At 39.1% G+C, this 16845-nt stretch overlaps 3 protein-coding genes across 3 annotated transcripts in view; 1 reads left to right on the top strand and 2 right to left on the bottom strand.

Annotated features, from left to right (window-relative positions):
* Positions 1–663, top strand: part of LOC105058997 (stem-specific protein TSJT1-like) — a 2003-nt gene extending 1340 nt beyond the window's left edge. Inside the window, 1 exon segment of the mRNA NM_001319917.1 lies at positions 240–663. Within this exon segment, the coding sequence (NP_001306846.1) occupies positions 240–436 (197 nt within the window). The 3' untranslated portion in view covers positions 437–663.
* Positions 664–6457: 5794 nt separating this feature from the next.
* On the bottom strand, positions 6458–10629 carry LOC105058994 (clathrin light chain 2). Its single transcript, XM_010942105.4, has 3 exons — positions 10106–10629; positions 7305–7458; positions 6458–7203 (listed from the first exon to the last, which is right to left on the bottom strand). Exons 1-3 carry the CDS (start codon positions 10579–10581, stop codon positions 6781–6783), a joined length of 1053 nt encoding a protein of 350 aa, XP_010940407.1. The 5' UTR covers positions 10582–10629; the 3' UTR covers positions 6458–6780.
* A 1089-nt stretch (positions 10630–11718) lies between these two features.
* LOC105058993 (protein ABCI7, chloroplastic) lies at positions 11719–14918 on the bottom strand. Its single transcript, XM_010942104.4, is given in 4 exon segments — positions 11719–12150; positions 12542–12801; positions 13956–14345; positions 14348–14918. Coding segments are annotated over 4 exon segments (1464 nt in total). The 5' UTR covers positions 14858–14918; the 3' UTR covers positions 11719–11846.
* Between the last annotated feature and the right edge of the window lie 1927 nt (positions 14919–16845).

Genomic DNA, 16845 nt, shown 5'->3' with positions numbered 1-16845 from the left:
TCAATCACCGGCCAGAGGAGTCCCACATGTTAGATCTCGGATCAAATCTAAAACAGAGCCTTCAGTTGAAGCGAATTGGCATAACATAATTATTGGTAATATGACATGGATGTGATTCATGTGATCGAGTGGTAACACCCCAAGGGAGATTTGGCAAACTATTATAATTTCCATGAATTTGTTCTTGAGCTCAAATTACAACATCAATGTTATATATTTAATGACAATATTGGATACAGGGTGCATGTTCCATAGCGAGGGAGGACTGAAGAGCTTCGAGCATCCCATGAACAAGCTGAGGCCAATGCCGAGGGTGGATAGCGAGGGGGTGATGTGCGGTGCCAACTTCAAGGTCGACACCTATTCCAGGATTAACAGCATGCCACGAGTCGGCAGCGCCACCAACTGGACCTTCTGGGACGAATCCATGTTGTAGCTTAGCTTTCTACTCTTGGCAACAACAACAACAACAAGAAACCAATCCTATCTTAAGTCTGCCTTTCTTCTGCCTCATCTTCTTTGTTTAAATGGGTTTCGAGTTCCCTTTGCAGTGTACCTACCATCCATGGAACAAAGGTGTATAGGTGTCTGGATGTATATTTAGTGTCTACCTTTTATATGTATGGGAAAAAAAACTGACTGCTGAGGCCAGTTATTGACTCATCTCTGGTTACAATCTCTCTCCCTCTATCCTTTCACTGCCAGTGGATTGATCAGAGGCCACAGCTTGCGGGTGAATGTGTGGCCTTGCATGTTAGGACAACTACATTTGTTTCATCAAAACATATTAATGATTAAAAAAAAAAAAAACTTTTTTGTACTGTTTACTGTATCATTGCATCAATGCCTAAGGTGGTGCATGTTGTGCAATGCATGCAGTTATTTGAGCGCTCCAAGTTTGACAACCAGGGATCTAGTAATTTCACCCAGGGATCAAATGAATCCATCTAGGATGATTTCATCTTAGGTTCATGGTGGATTTGGTCTGCCAAATAATTTATCCTTTATGATGTGTCTTCCTTAGGATATATTGCTAGTTGCTTGTTTCTTGTTTAGTTTGGACTAAAGATTGGATTTGAAATTTTGGCTATCCATGGATGTCGTGGGAGTGGTAGATGGATGGAGAGAGTTTGCTATATCAACCTGTGGTTCACCTCAGCAAGTACCATTCCAGCATGTCAGGGATTGGGAATTCTGATCATATCTGGGATAAACATTGGAAAAACGATGTCAGAGAATGTAAGAGATCGAAAGGATGGAAGTGGACTTGGAGGTGAACCAAACTTGAGCCTATGCCAACCGTCCATCGATTGATACAGATTCCAAACCTAGAGCTATTTGGTTAGTTTGGAGAGCTTGAAATAAAACAGGTTAGCTATCAATATTTGACTACTAGTCTGCTAGGGTTGGAACTAACCCAATCCTGATTTAATTGAGGATCTATTCAACTTGCTTAAATCATTAATTGAGAACTTGAGATCAAAGGCAGAACAAGCTCAATCAGATGCCCTCAATTCTCCATACCGTGCTTAGGGAACATTATAAACAAATGAAAAGGGCATGGATTACAGGCCATCGCTGGCTATTAATTGTTGTAGGCTACTATAACCTCAGTGAACTTTTTTGCTGTTCTTGTTGTCACACGACTCAACCAAAAAAGTTTCAATTTTGCTCCTGTGGATTATATAATTGTTGCTTTCTTTATTGTGATACTATAAAATGATAACAACACTAGAACCATCCCAAAATAGTGTAAATCATGTTTATTATGCAGTTTGCTAAGAGCTTTCAAGTTCATAGAAAATTCAATCCTTGGATATATTCTAGGATATCATAATAGAGCCTTTTAATAATATTACTTTATATTAGACTACAATATTAACTAAATTTAAATTATAATATAACGAAGTTAAATCCGAATTACTAGTTTTTTTTTTTTTTTTTTTTGGTAATGGAGGCTGTAAGCAGCCACCACGAATTCTTATTCAGATTCAGAAAAATTTACAAGACCTGAAAGAAATTCAGGCAGGATAACAACATCAGAGATTTACATGCACAGAGCAGTTAAACATCTTGGTGGGTGGTGCAAAAACTAGAGCCTGAAACCAGAGTAATCAGAAGGAACAAAAGGAAGAAGACATAAACTGGTGGATGGGGGGAAGAAGAAAGAAAATTTCTACAAATCTTTGATCAAATGGCATTGCCATGGCTTTACAAAGCACCAACCAATTTTTAATTAACTTTAAGGCGGTCGAGTCTTCTTGTCCTTTTTACAACGTTTTATACAACCTGTGAACTACCAGTGATGTCTTCTTTTCATGCTGAATCCTAGTCTCTTGTATAGTTTCTTATATTAATAAAGATTGGGTGCCTTATAGCTTCCCACATTTGCACAAAAAAGTCTAGGGCGGTTGAGGCAACGGTGTAGATAGAAGAACACTTGTGTAGGTAAAGATGAGCATTACGTTCTTTCCAGCAGGACCATGCGATTGGATTACTAGTTCTATGACAGTGTGGTGAAAAACAACAAAATGGCATCTTTAGTTCTACTATGAAATGAAGTAACGTTTCTTTGTGGCCGGCCAGTGCTACCCATACAGTGAATGGCACTCGTGGCGCGGGGGGGGGGGTCATGAATTCCTTGTGCTCCCATGCACGGCTTAAGACGTGGAACTATTGCATGACTGCCACACGTGTGATGCACCACAGAGAATCCACACTGACACAAAATGCCATTTTGCAGTCATGTTGAATACATACAAACAGGCAAACTGATACTAGTTTTTGGACCATTATAATATAGCATCAAAGGTGGTAGCAGCCGTTACAAAATCGCATCCACAGAAACCATCATTTTGTTCAAAACAACGGTGGAAGTCGAAAAATCTCGAGGATGGCAACAACGCCGTTCTCCCTCCTTCTCCCTCTCTTCCTTCCCTTCGTTACTTCGCAAGAAAACAAATATAAGTTACTAGGACACACTTAATTAACCCTGTCGAAGAGTAAGAACTTTGGATGGACAGAAGGAGATCGACAAATATTGGAATGTTATGGACTCAGCCTACTTCATGGGATGGATGGAACAAGATCCTCTGATGGATCAATTCCACGCTCCAACTCAATCTCGCCAAAGTAGATGAGGTTCTTAGATTGAATTCCTTCATTTTTTTTCTGTGTATGCGTGTGTTTGTTGCCTTCACTCATTTGTTCTGAGATTGTTCGAATTTATAGATTGGATTGGCACTGTTTTTGCGAAAATTTTACTGATTTCCTATTGCTGGTTGTTAGATTGATTTACTACGGCTGGTTTGCTTGGAGTGGGAGTTTGACCTGCACAAAGAGACGATCAAAGGTTATTAAAACTGATTCAGTGAGGGACCATCTGATGCTTAAGTCAAGCAAAATTTTAACAGAACATGATAGAGAGAAAAAAATCTGAAGTACGAGACATGAGGCTGGATAAATTCTAATAAGTTGCTCATCTAAGTCCCCTAACTCTGGTTGTATAGGATGATGGCATGATTCCATTATGCCTTAGCTCTGAGATTAGTAGATGAGCTATGACCATCCACTCTTGTCTGTGCCTTAACTACATGGAGCTGCAATCACTCCTCACAATTTGCCTAGATTTTAAACATGCATACCATGTCTTGCATTGCCATTGGACAGTGGATACAAGCGGTATAACGGCAGCTAAGCATCAAATCCAAGCCATATCAGCGGTGTTTATGGTCAAAACCTGAACTGGGAATTGGTGGGAAAATAAAGTTGGTTATTGATGTGAATTATGATTGCTGTATATGCTTCCATTGGAATCATCTGCCAAAACAGAGAAAAGAAAGCTGATGAGGTGTCAAATAATAATAGCAGCATGGTATGGTATGATATTGTTTCTTTAGATATACTGGGATTGAAAGTGGTTGATGTTTAAAATAGTTAGGAGTTTTTGCCAATGTTTAATTGATATTAACTAACAGGTTTTTTTTTGTTTTTCTTGATTTGTATAGCATTTTTAGTGTCAGATGAATCAGATAGAATCTCCTCGAGAGTTTTGCTTCTTGGGTCTTGTTTGCACAGAGTTCATAGGGTAGGTTATGTCTCATGGGGATGTAATCCATGTGCTTATAGTATTATTTATAATTGTAAACCTACAGAGACTAGGATTATTTTTCATGTGTTTGTTGACCAATACATGTGGGAATTCATAAAACCAGAGTTCTTATAACCAATGGACACACATCATTTGTTTTAATTATAGGAACACCAAATATTGCAAAATAAATGAAAAGAGATGATTTATAGAATGCCAAACATTTGAATTCTCAGTGACTATGGTTTGCTGATTTCTTTTTAAATTGTCTCTGTTTCTAGCATATTGAATTGATCAAGCTCATGAAAGGACGGCCGCTTCATAATTTGGAATTCATGCAGTGGATGAAGTGATATTGTGATTCTATCAATGGTGGTGTTATCAACAAGTGGTTCTTGTCCTGTTGGTTGTTTTTCCTTGGTCTACTTACCTCCATGTCTATGTTTAAGCTTGCTAGGGTCGAAGACATGTTTGTGCATAGACCTGCTAAGGTGTTGATGATTTATTTCTTTCTAACCTACTATAATGATCAAAAGTTCAGTTTTTCTTGTGAAAAGATTTGGTACATTATCTGTTTGAAGAACCATAAGACCAACATCCTGTCCACATTACATACAGAAAATGCCTCAATCAATTTGCGTCTCCATCAACAAAATAACTGTAGAGAATGCATACTGAAGATATAGTAAGTCTTGTACTTCCAACCTCTTTTCTCTTAGCTTGCACGCTAAAGTTTGCAAGAGGTATTATGTTGGCCAAATCTTGGAAGACACGAGTTAGAAACATGGACGTCTCTTGTCTTCATTTCTGCACATTGAATAAGCCATGTTACTTTGACACTACAGTTCCTATGGAATTATGGAGTGCCAACCACTCTAGATATTTGGGCATGACATTAACAGGCAAGAAACATATGGTAATCCAATTGTAGTGTCTTGCTTATATTAGTTAGAAGTGTTAATATTTGGCAGCACATTTTGATGTGTTATGTGAAATGTCAATATTTGACACCACTTCAAGAGTTTTTTATGACTAATCATCTGAAGTGTTCAGTATCCTAGTGAAGTTCCATGCCTTTTTCTTCTTTTTTTTTATAATTATTATAGAATAGATGTGTTAATTTCTCAATAGAATTACAATTAGCAAATCTTCATATGTATGTGCGTATGTTTTTTGCGTACTGACGCGTGCTTTCTTTTGCTAGGGGCGACTCATGTTTTTAGCCCTTTGCTTGCTCAACTGTTTGCCCTTTAATTATAATCCATTGGAGAGGAAAGAGTTGTAAAGGAGGAAAGGAAGCTAACAGGAGCAGCATTTGCGCAAGCTTCATCCAAGTCTTCTAGTGTTACCAAAACACAATCCAATCTTCTCCAAGCGCTCGGGAGAATGACACCGTTGCTGGAAACGCTCCACTGAGGTTCACAAAATCTGCTTACATCAGAGGAAGACAAGCTTATGATGAGCAGGGAACCTGAAAGCAATGTTAAGGACTTCTTTTTCCAAGATGATGTAAAGCCTAACAAATCTGTAATGAATGCAGATGAGCGAGTTGAAGCTTTTGATTTTGCCAAATTGAAAGAGACTGAGATCATGCGCCAGAGACCTGGAATGGAGCGTCTACTTGTATGGAGCGATATGCTCTCCAAGTTGTAGATCATGCATTTTTCTTTTTCATTAATCACTGGAATCAAGTTGTACCAAAAAAAATCACTAGAATAAAAAAGAATTCAAGTATAATGAGACAAAAAGTCCTCAGCTGGGTGCTTAAATTCTTAACTATTTAAAAAAAATAAAAATAAAAAAAGGCAAAAAAAAAGAAAAAGAAAAATGCCTAAATGGTTACATGCACATTTGCATGCTTTTGTTGCTATGCGAGCATCTCGGGATTTTCCTGAAGCTTGACCTATTCTGTATGTTAACTGGTATTTTTTCACTATAATTTTGCAGATTGTGGATACAATTCAGAGGCCAATATATGCCATGGATGACGATTCTTCTGTGGTGGAAGATGCACAGGCTATGATATTGCGGCAACAAACTCAGCAGGTGCCACTGAATCCCGTTGCCCAGGCACCAGAATAGAAACCAATGAAAGAAGAGAGAGAGAGAGAGAATCCATGAGAACTAGGAAACCACTGTTTTCAACATATGATTCTACGCCGACAATATTTTAAAATGAAATAAAATATGGGGTTCCTGAAGAGAACTTTTGCAATGTAGCATGGCGAAGCATACCCTCTACTTCTCCCAAACTTGCCTCATCTTGGACGTGACATCATTCTGAATGCGCCTGCCTCGACAAAAACAACACTGCAGTGTTTATGCTCAATAATTCTAACTTATTTCTGAAGCCGACTGAACTTGTGATAGTCAAAACCAAATGATTTAGAAAGTCCATTATCAAATTCATCTCATCCAACAGAGGTATGAGTTATCTAATAAAAGGCACCAGCACATCACACGTCCAACTCCTGATTAAGATCCAGGAGAATATAGCCTAAGCTAACACCAGATCTCTACGTAATATAAAACAATAAAAGGCTTATAAGTAGGAAGTAAATATGAAAGGAGCTTCATCTCTGCTGCCAAATAGAGAGACTGAGGCTTCCTACTACATATTTTTTTTTCCTACAAACACAAGCAGGCCCTTTTCTAGCATGTCAAACCAAACAGAGCTTTCAGTGTCGTATTCATGCAGTGGGAGCTGGCTCTTCCACCGTGCTCGACTGGCCTTCTGTTGTTGATGTAGGCGGCTGTTCCTTGGTTGGCTTGCTGCCACCAGCTTTGGCCTCTTTAGGGGGTGTTCCCTGCTTGCTTCCAGTAGCTGCACCAGCAGCAACTCCATCTTTAGCTGGGGCAGGTGGGGGAGAGGGTTTCATGTGTGGTGGGGGATTATGCTTGAGTTTCACCAATATTTGGCGCATCCTCGAGCGATCAGTAGGCTTGCCTGGCTTTGGCCCCTGCATAACAATGATGGATGGCTTCTTCTCTTGTTCTTTCTTTCCCCTCTTCTTCTCTATGCTTGGTACTTCGTGGGGTATCAGCTCTGAAATTGCTTTCCAGTAATGTTTGTCTGCATTTGCATGGAACTTCTCTTGGTTGACCAGGAATAGCTGGGTAACAGGCAGTAAGCAACAAAGATTGCAGCTTTGAACAAACATTCCAAATGGAAAATTAAAAAAGCTTGTACTCAAACAGCATTATTACTGCATACCTTCTCCCTCTCTCTATTGTGGGTCTTGTTTGTCTCACAGTTTAGCTTCCTTTTCTCATGGAAAGCTTGCTTGTATTCATCAGCTTCAGCAACAATTTGGTTCCGTAACTCCTTTTCCTTTCTTTCTTTCTCCTCAAGAAGAATAGCATTTTGGCTGCTTGAGGTGGTTCAAATGAAAAACAAAAAAATTGTTTAACCTTTATCTCCATTGATATGAAAATGGAATGCAGTAGGAAAAGAATCGGAGAAAAGCTGAAACTGTCACTATAAAAATGTGCTCATTAAAAAATGCAAATGGCCTGTAAAGACATGAAATGATTTCTTTGAGTAAGTCATATGAACGTAAGTCATATGAACTTTCCAAGCACTTTAATGCTACAAGTTTGTCTTTGTCAAGTAGCTTGAATGCAGCAAACTTCCTTTCTACAAAAAAAGCCAAGGCATATTAGCATCTATTATCTGTCAAAGGCATCACTCTTTTCCCTTTTATAGACCCATTCCATTGTCGCAATACAAGAGTGCTTAGTATGGAGATTATTTTGTGGGTTGCAGCAAGTCTAAATTGCTCGCAATTCAGTTCATATGCTAGTCAATTTTATAACCTTTCTACTATATAGTCGCATCAAAAGAGTCAATAAAACTTAAAACAAAAAGAAGTAGAATAACCACTCAATTTTCCACATGAATGTTCAACTCTCCATTATGACACAATAAAGATGAACAGTAACTGATTTCTGACAAATTCACTTGCATATCAAGGTTACATGGTGATCCTTAATCTAATTCATGAAGGCCACTAGTAATATATATGGATGCTTCCCACAATAAAAATAGCAAAACCTTTCCATCCTGCCACGCAAAAAGCATATTTTCTCGCATGATTCCAACATTAGTTTGCCACCCTAGGAACATTTCAACTTCAAATCTCACCACCTCAAAACGCATGGCACTTCAAGTACTTTTGTTTCCAACTCTCAAGGCAAATTTCCTTCCAAAATTGCAGATGACAAAGTGAACATCATTACAGACTTAAAAAAACAAAAGTTCAAGAAGATTCATATGAAAGAGGGGCATGCTTGTTTATCAGCAAGGGATCTGGTCATGATTGCACAGCCTACAAGCATTATCGCATCTACTTGGCACCAAGTCTAACTAAACAATAAAATAATGACCTCCCATATTGGAAGGTCCTCTATCATGGAACCAACTTATACTTGTCCAACACAATTCATCATCAATAGTTTGCTCTGAAAGAGAAAAAAATGATTCATGGTTGGATTTCTAAGTATCAGAATTACCAATGCCAACCCTAGTCAACTATACCTTGTTAAAGATCCAATGTACGAATATGACTAGCTCTAATCCTACTAACAAAGGGCCTTTCTCTTTTCTTTTTCAAAAAAAAAAAAAAAAGCCACCTTGTTCCACATGTGAAATACTACATGGAAGGTTGGCCCTTATACATAGGTTTCAAGAACAAAGGCATTATATAAAGTTACAAATAGGCTCAACCACCATTCAATTCAGTCAATCACAAAGATCCACCCCAAATGGAACCTTCAAGCACGCTACGAAGCAACAAAAGCGAGCGATTGCATAGTTTGCTCCCATATCCTGTCACTGAAAATTACTATAACCGATGAATACCTAGACGACACTCCTGCAGAAAAGTGACCGACTAGTATGTCTCGCTTCTCTTCCTGAATGTGAATTGCTCAGCTCTAACTCATGTGACTGTGTGTGCTCATACAGTTACTTACAAAAGGGCATCTAGTCAAAGTGTGCAAACAAGAAGCTAAGGCTCTGTTGGGCACGATTTTTTTAAAAAAACAAAAAACACAGAATCTGACGCACAAAATATGTTGTGTTACCCTTTTTATCTTATTTTTTTAAAGAACTTTCATTATTTCTATAAAAAGTGGAAGCAAAAAAATTTTCACTTCCACTTTTTTTAAAGTAGGTTTCATCCTGTTCTCAACCCCTTCGCCCAACCTTCCAATCTTGGCTCTGCCCTTCCGCCTCCTCGAGCCCTTCACTGCCCTCCTCCTCCTCCCCGCTGCCATCCACCACTCTGGTGACTTCCTCTGCTGCCCCGCCACCGTCCTTCTCAATCCAGCCACCTCTTCAATTCATCCGTTCGTTGCCCATGTCCATCTTCTGCTCTCATCCATCCGTTCTTTTGTTCTCGATGTCCTTTCATCCGTTCCCAGCATCCATCCTCCTTCATCATCCAACAGAAAAGCCCTCTTGATGCTTGTTCGGTTCCATGCTTCCAACTTTCATCATGGTCTATCATTTGTCTTATTAAAAAAAGGGGGAGGGGATATTTTCTATTGTCAGAAATCAGGGGGAAAAAAAATCTGTTTCTACTTTCTTTAAATTAAAAAAAAGAAGTAGAACCATACAAAACGCAGCCTAAGTTTGTTGATAAATCATGAAACCACAAAGGCTCATCCCATCCGCTATGCTATGTAAGCTGTAAGCAACAAGACAGTTAATCTATGTAAATATTGATAAACCCTAATTTAAGAAACGCAGAAGTCAAAATCTTGAAATAGTATCACCTGTAAAACCTCACCTCACGAAAACATCAGAAATCAATTCACCAACCTCTTGGGTTTGTTACCATAAAGAAGAAATAGAAAACCATCGATCTAAGCAATATCAACTCAAATCTCGGACCAGATCACCAACACAGATATCACGAAGAACTATATATTCAAACAAATCAACACGATTCGAGAAAAGTATCAAAGAAAGCGAGCATCGGAAAACCAGAACCATGAAAAAAGAGGCCTCACCGCCGCCACTCCCGCAGGATAAACCCCTCCTCCGGCTGCATCTCGTTTGGGGGCGGTAGAATCAGGCCGTCAGTAGCAAAGACCCCGCCGTGATCCGCCACGTCGTAGGCCTTCCCGTTGGATTCCGGCATCGAGAAGGAGGAGGGCGAGGAGGGGAGATCCGGGTGCGGATCGGCGGGACGGTAGCCGAAGCCCTCGGGGGAGGGAGGGAAGCTGCCCTCGCCGGAGGCGTGGTGGACGGGGACATCGTCGTCTCCGCCGCCAAAGGCCTCGCCCCCGTGGAAGGCGGCGGCGGCGGGGGAGTCTTCGGCGGGGTCCTTGGAGTCCTCGTCGGCGGCGAAGGAGGAGTAGGCGTCGAAGCGCTGCGAGGGGAGGCGGGGGTCGTAGCCGAGGTAGCCGTCGTCGTCGAAAGGGCGGGTGGATCCCGTCATCACCTCGTCGCCGTCGTTGCTGAAGTCGTCGAAAGAGGAAGCCATCTCTCTCGCTCGCTCTGAGGTCGGTAGGAGAAATGAATGGAAGAGACACGGCCTGGTGATATTCTTGTATAGTGCGCGATTAGTGACGAAATTGCCCTTCTGATTTTTATGAGGCTGCTGATGGAGACGCCCTAATTAGCAAGTAGCAACCGGCCTTTGAGGAAAATAATTATATCTTTTAAGACAATAAATAATGTTTCAACGACAATATATTTTGATAGTACTAAAAATATTAGATAATTGTATTAAAAATAAATAATATAATAAAAATTTTAATTTTATAGCATAGAAACGATTTTTTTATGGAACAAAACATGTTGTCATCCCATTTTATTCCGATATTTGAGATAAAAAAATATTTCAAAATATTTTGATCAAATACTGAAACAATCCTATTTTGATATATAAGATGATGTCCATCCTCATGTCTCATTTGAGACATATATCCTTATAATATAGTTGATAGCATATTAAAAATATAAATTATAAGAAAATTCAATTCCAGTGCGTAGACGTCAGGATGAGGTAACCAAACTACACTTAAGAAGGCCAACTTTGAGTTGTTTATTTGATCTATAAGAGAGTCATGGGGTAATTATTGATTTCTTTTTAATTTTTAAGTAAGCAGAGACACGGACTTACGAGTACAGACTCTTGCAATCTTAAATTATTATTAGTTTATTATTACTTTACTAGTATGTTGCAGCTAAAATAGCAATTGCACCACTCTAGCTTTGCCTAAATATGGCAATCGAATCTATTCCTGCGGATGGGATTTTTGTCCAAATCTTTTACTAAGAACTGTTTAGAAATCTGAAGAATTTTTTTAAATAAACTTTTATGGAAAGAATCTCTTAGCTATTAATGCCACTTGGTGACATCAAATTCCTATTTTCTTGGGGAAGATAAGTTAGCATAGGAAGTCTCATCAACCCTTATGAATACCCTCCTGCCATGTCAAACCGAAACTAAGCAGGGATTGCCATCCCATGAAGGATGTACCAAGGTTACGTATGAGTTTAAACCTGTCATTACCAGTTTTATGTTTAACCTATTTCTGAACTAAGAAAATTAATAATTTTGGAGTGGAGAAAAATCTTGATAGTATGTGGCAGATGTAATACAAACAGTCTCAAATTTGGAACAAACACATTTCTTTTACTAATTAAAACAATTGATTCGCAATGTTTCATTGCATTATATAACAAAAAATAGGATTACAGGCAGGCAGGAGGATTGGCAGAATGGCAGGTTCAATATTTTTTTCATTGATTTGCTAGTAACTCTTTAACTTGACTAGTTACACTTTTCCGAATGGGCTCAAATGGAATGCGAGCCATCACCTCGGCTCCAAAGGAGAAGACCAGAGCATCTCTTGCTGTTTGTAGATCCACACCCCTTGCCCGAAAATAGAAGAGTTGGTCTTCTTCAAGGTCACTGATAGCAGCTCCATGTGAACATTTGACATCATCAGCAATGATTTGTAGGTTAGGTTTTACATTGGCAGTCGCTCGAGGTGCCAAGAGGAGGGTTCTTGTCAGCTGACCAGCATCAGCTTGCTGTGCAAATCTGTAAAATGCCGAAGTTAAGGTCTGAAAATGAAGCTTCCAAGAATTAAACTTACATATTTGGGTAGGAAAGAAAACATATGTTTCGCATGGTTGATGATTAACACCCTAACAAACAACTTGACATGGTGATAACGAATCAAAAATAAAATAAAGAAGGAACTATAAGTTTCTTGGCCAAATAGCATACAGGACAGATTTTCAAAAATTAATAAACAGAATTCTCAAAGGTATATGAGATTTATTGTTATTTACAAGCTAGAATGTTTCACATTTCAGACCTTCCTAAGTGGCATTTCTCATAAAATGGAATATTTCAGAAACTCTTCACTTTCTAACTCCAGTGAAAGTGCCAATCAGGACATGAACAAATTCAGAAAGCAGCACAGTACCTGTTGACCTTAATGTTTCCATCAAATACAGCCTGCCCTGAAGATTGGCATACAATGCACTTGTGAAGTTGCCGGGAATATCCTCTAGGATGATCCAAGACTAATCTGCTATGCAGATCTTGTGTCTGATTGCTTCGAGATACATGAAATGCTGACAGCTCCGTCACAGTGTCAGGGCCCAATTGCTGAATATGGAGATTGTGCCTGCTTAGCCTTCCACCAGTACTTATCTCAATGAGCTCATAGGAACTAGATGATTCCTGCGAATAACAATGTATGGTTAATCCCCGACAATTAAGGTCTCCTCCTACAGAAATTTAAAGCTCTCTTTGTTTCTTTGATAAGCCGTAGATGCATTAACAACCTTAATCACTGTTTTGGTTCTCTCGATGTCCAAGTTTACTACTCTAACAGTCTAACCTACTAGTCATTACTTTCTAAGGGCTACATACCTATAACCCTACAAACACCAATCAAAGTCCAACCCTACGTCCTTCACAGTCAGAGGGTACAATTCTACAAGCAATCCATCGATCAAACATCAATAATTCATCATTTATTTCAGCCTATCAACATAAACTTCTCTGCCCTACATGTCAAAAACCTTAATGCCTATTGAACTTTTCACAGAATGGCATTCTACATATTTCCAATAAGAAAATCAGGATGTCGTCATCCATCGCAAAAATAAAAAACATCCATCATGACACGACACAAAAACATATTATTAGAATAAAATCACAAGATCAGATATTTTTCCCTTATAAGGAATAATTGTATAACTGACAGAGCAAATAACTCATTTCAGCAAAAAGCCTTTATATAACGCCCCAAATCCCTCTTTAGATAAACAGCCTTTAGATCATCAGCAACTCTTTCTCTCATGCATCGGAAAATATGCTCCATGCCCCACCAAAGGAAAGAGAAAAAAAACAGAGAGAACACAATATAGAAAGTTAACCAGATATAGCAAACAAGCAACCTCCCACATCTTCTCTGGATAATCAGCACATCTTCAAACATGGTTCTCATAACTCAGCTTCCAGAAGCAATCAACTCATGAAGGTTTCCATCAAACTAAGATAGGTCTCCAAATCAACAGAGCTATCTCACAAGGCTATACATTAGAAATTTGCACTTTTTGGCCTACTAACTCAGTAGCCTTTACTTAATATTGAGTCTTTGGCAAATTCATTTGCAACTTGTAATAGGCTGCCCATCTAATATCAATATTGTTCCAGAGACTCCACAACTTCAATCCAAAGAAAGATAAATCTATAACTAAAGAATTGGAAATATAAAGAATAGGAAATATAAACATATATCATTAGACTTAAAGATCACAAAGCACCATCTTTCAGACATGAAACCATCTGAAGAATAAATTTACGAAGAATGGCATGCAAGAAGTCACCTGCCGAGCAAACGTCCACTTGATATGAGCGGCATTCACCGACTGCCTCTGCATGTAAGAATGCGTCACCTTGGCGCCCTCCTCGATCACAATCTCCATCACGGAATTGGCCCAGTAGCATCTCTCATCGCTTCCCCCGACCCCCAAGTGCTCCTCCACGATCCCCACCTCGGCCCCCTTCTCCACCACAACCAAAACCCTGGGGTTCGACAACCGCAACCGCTGTGATCCAACTTCATCCCCCTCAGAGTAACAGAATCGTATATGAATTGGCTCGTCAAGGACCCGCGCTCCAGCCGGGATGTAGATTACGGCGATATCGGGGGCGCCGACACCGTTCAAGTCCCAGAACAAGTCCCGATCTTGGAAGTCGTCGGCGGAGGCGATGGCGGCGAGGAGGCGGTCGTAGATAGGACCCGGGGGAGGGCAGAGAGGCTGCCGGCGAAGGAGCCGGCAGGGACGGAGGAGAGGCGGGAGAGGGAGGTGACAAAGTGGCCGTCGACGAGGGAAATGAGATTGGGGGAAGGAGAGTCGAGGGAGAAGGAGGGAAGGGGAGGGATGGGAGCGGGAAGGATGGAGGAGTTCTTAAGGAAGGAGGTGTCGGTGAAGCGAAAGGGCTCGTCTTTGGAGGAGGGCCAGGAGTGGGAGAGGAGGGACTGGGAGGAGGAGTCGCGGAGACGTTGGAGAGGGAGGGATTGGATCGAGGGGGAGGAGGAGAGGGAGTCCTCGAGCTTCTCGGCGATCTCGAGGACGAAGGGGTCGGAAAGGGAGGAGCGAAGGAAAAGAGAGGGTCTGCGAGGGGTTAGAGTTAGGGCTTTGGGGGGAGAAGTGAGGAGAGGGGAGCGGAGGCGGCGGCGGAGGGGAGGAGGAGAAGGGGGCAACGATGAACAACAGTAGGACATGGTGGGCGGAGTTAAACGATAGAGCACTGGGTTCCGCGGTTATTGGCTTTGGGGCATGATTTGGCTGTTACTTTTGGATATAAAAGGACTCAGTTTTAACTAAAATCTACAGTAAGATATATCAAGCAGATCAACATACATACGAATTACTTCTCCTCTTCCTACCACAAAACTATATCTATGTATACAAAATAATTTTCAGAAGAGGTGACATGGGATCTGCTTGTCAATGATAAAATTTTTAATATTTACACTGTTATCTAAAGATGACAATTAGGCCGGATCAAGTCGGATATGTGTTGGATCAATATGAGTTGGATCAAAAAATTATTATATATTTATTAAATAAATTAAAATTTTAAACATGAATATATATTTATTAAAGAGATAATTCAATTCGATCTATTTAATTTATTTATTAAATAAATTAAATTAAATTAAATGAATTAAATATGTTAAATAAATTAGATTAAATGGATCAGAAACAGATTAAATAGATTTTAAATAGATTAAGCAAATTTAAATAGATTAAACATATTAAACAGATCGGATTAAATGAGTTAGAAACATGTTAAACAACTTAAATAAACTATTTAATTCAATTCGATCTGAATATTAAATAGATTAAATAGATCAGATATTTAAAATTCAAATCTAATTCAAATATTCAACGGATGAAAAAGATCATTCTATTTATGATGAATCGAATACGAATCAAATTGATGAATCGAATCATATTTTATCGATCTTACTGTTATTCATCCTATTATATAATTTTTTTTATAATAAATATGAATACAAAGAAAGTTCGCTCTCGATGTAAAATATTTTTCGAAAGGGGCAGCAGAGTCTCCTTCAATCCAAATATACGGTGCATGAAAGCAACGCACCTTACATCCAAGTCCAGCGCGTACAGCAGCTAGTTCAATATGTAGTACAGAGCAAAGAGGAACAGATTAACCTGCAGCCCGTAACACCCATTGATATTTCTGATGACAAAACCTGAGGCAAGTTGCGTGCCTCAAAACAACTCCATTGAAGTTGACCATCAAGATACCAAGAGCAGGGGGCAACCATTAAACAAATATAGTGGTTGATGAGCTTGGAAGTCGGTTAGAAGGGCCACCCACCCCAAGGCCTTGATGTGCCTTAAAGAGTTCTTGTTCATTAGTAGTTCCAATATCCAACACATAGGTCTTCCGACTTATGGTAGTGACCAGATTTTGAAATAAATAATCATTGGTTGCTGTCTACAGCCGCCAATCTATGCATGCCACCCATGATCTCAGTCTATTCTCTATCTGGGTATTAGCCACATGGCAATGCTGATAAGAAGGTAGGATAAGATCCGTGACCATTCCAAATTGCCGTGCAAAAAAATATTGAGCAACACTACTGCCGGAGAAATTCTTGTACACCGCCCGCGGTGGTGCAGAAAATTTAGCATGAAGCATATTGTCTCATCTAATTAAATCATATAGTCATCATTTTTTAATACATATTTAATATTTATAATTTTTATTTTTAATTTAAAAATTTTAAATGATAAAAATATTTTTTTAAAAAAAATTATGATATTCTATATCGATATTATGATATTCTGTATTGAAATTATGACTTTCTATACGTATACGATGTCATAATTTTTTCACGAGATGTCTTTAAAAGAGAAGAATATTTTCATCATTGAAAAATTTATATTAAATTATTCAATGATGAAAATGCCTCTAACAAAATTATGACATCCTATGAAAAATTATAACATCATTTGTAGGAAGTCATAATTTCAACGCAGGATTTCATTATTTTTTAAGAAAAAAAAGATATTTTTATTATTCAAATTTTTTAATAAAAAATAAAATAATCTAATCAGATAAGACGATACGTTCCACATCGGATTTTCTACGCTGCAGACGGTGTACCAAGAATTTCGCCTATAGTTGCAGTGTTCTGTTTGCAATGGCCTTGGAAAGCAAATGCCTAATCCA

Source organism: Elaeis guineensis, chromosome 16 (genome assembly GCF_000442705.2).
Source record: "Elaeis guineensis isolate ETL-2024a chromosome 16, EG11, whole genome shotgun sequence".
NCBI lineage: Eukaryota > Viridiplantae > Streptophyta > Magnoliopsida > Arecales > Arecaceae > Elaeis > Elaeis guineensis.
The sequence above is the reverse complement of the archived record's forward strand: the minus strand, read 5'-3'. Positions and strand labels throughout refer to the sequence as shown.

Coding starts and splice junctions, on each gene's coding strand:
- LOC105058994 (XM_010942105.4), bottom strand. CDS start 10,581: ATGGCTTCCTCTTTCGACGACTTCAGCAACGACGGCGACGAGGTGATG. Junction 7,459..10,105: donor ATCCTGCGGGAGTGGCGGCG/GTGAGGCCTCTT, acceptor CACCTCAAGCAG/CCAAAATGCTATTCTTCTTG. Junction 7,204..7,304: donor ACAATAGAGAGAGGGAGAAG/GTATGCAGTAAT, acceptor CCTGTTACCCAG/CTATTCCTGGTCAACCAAGA.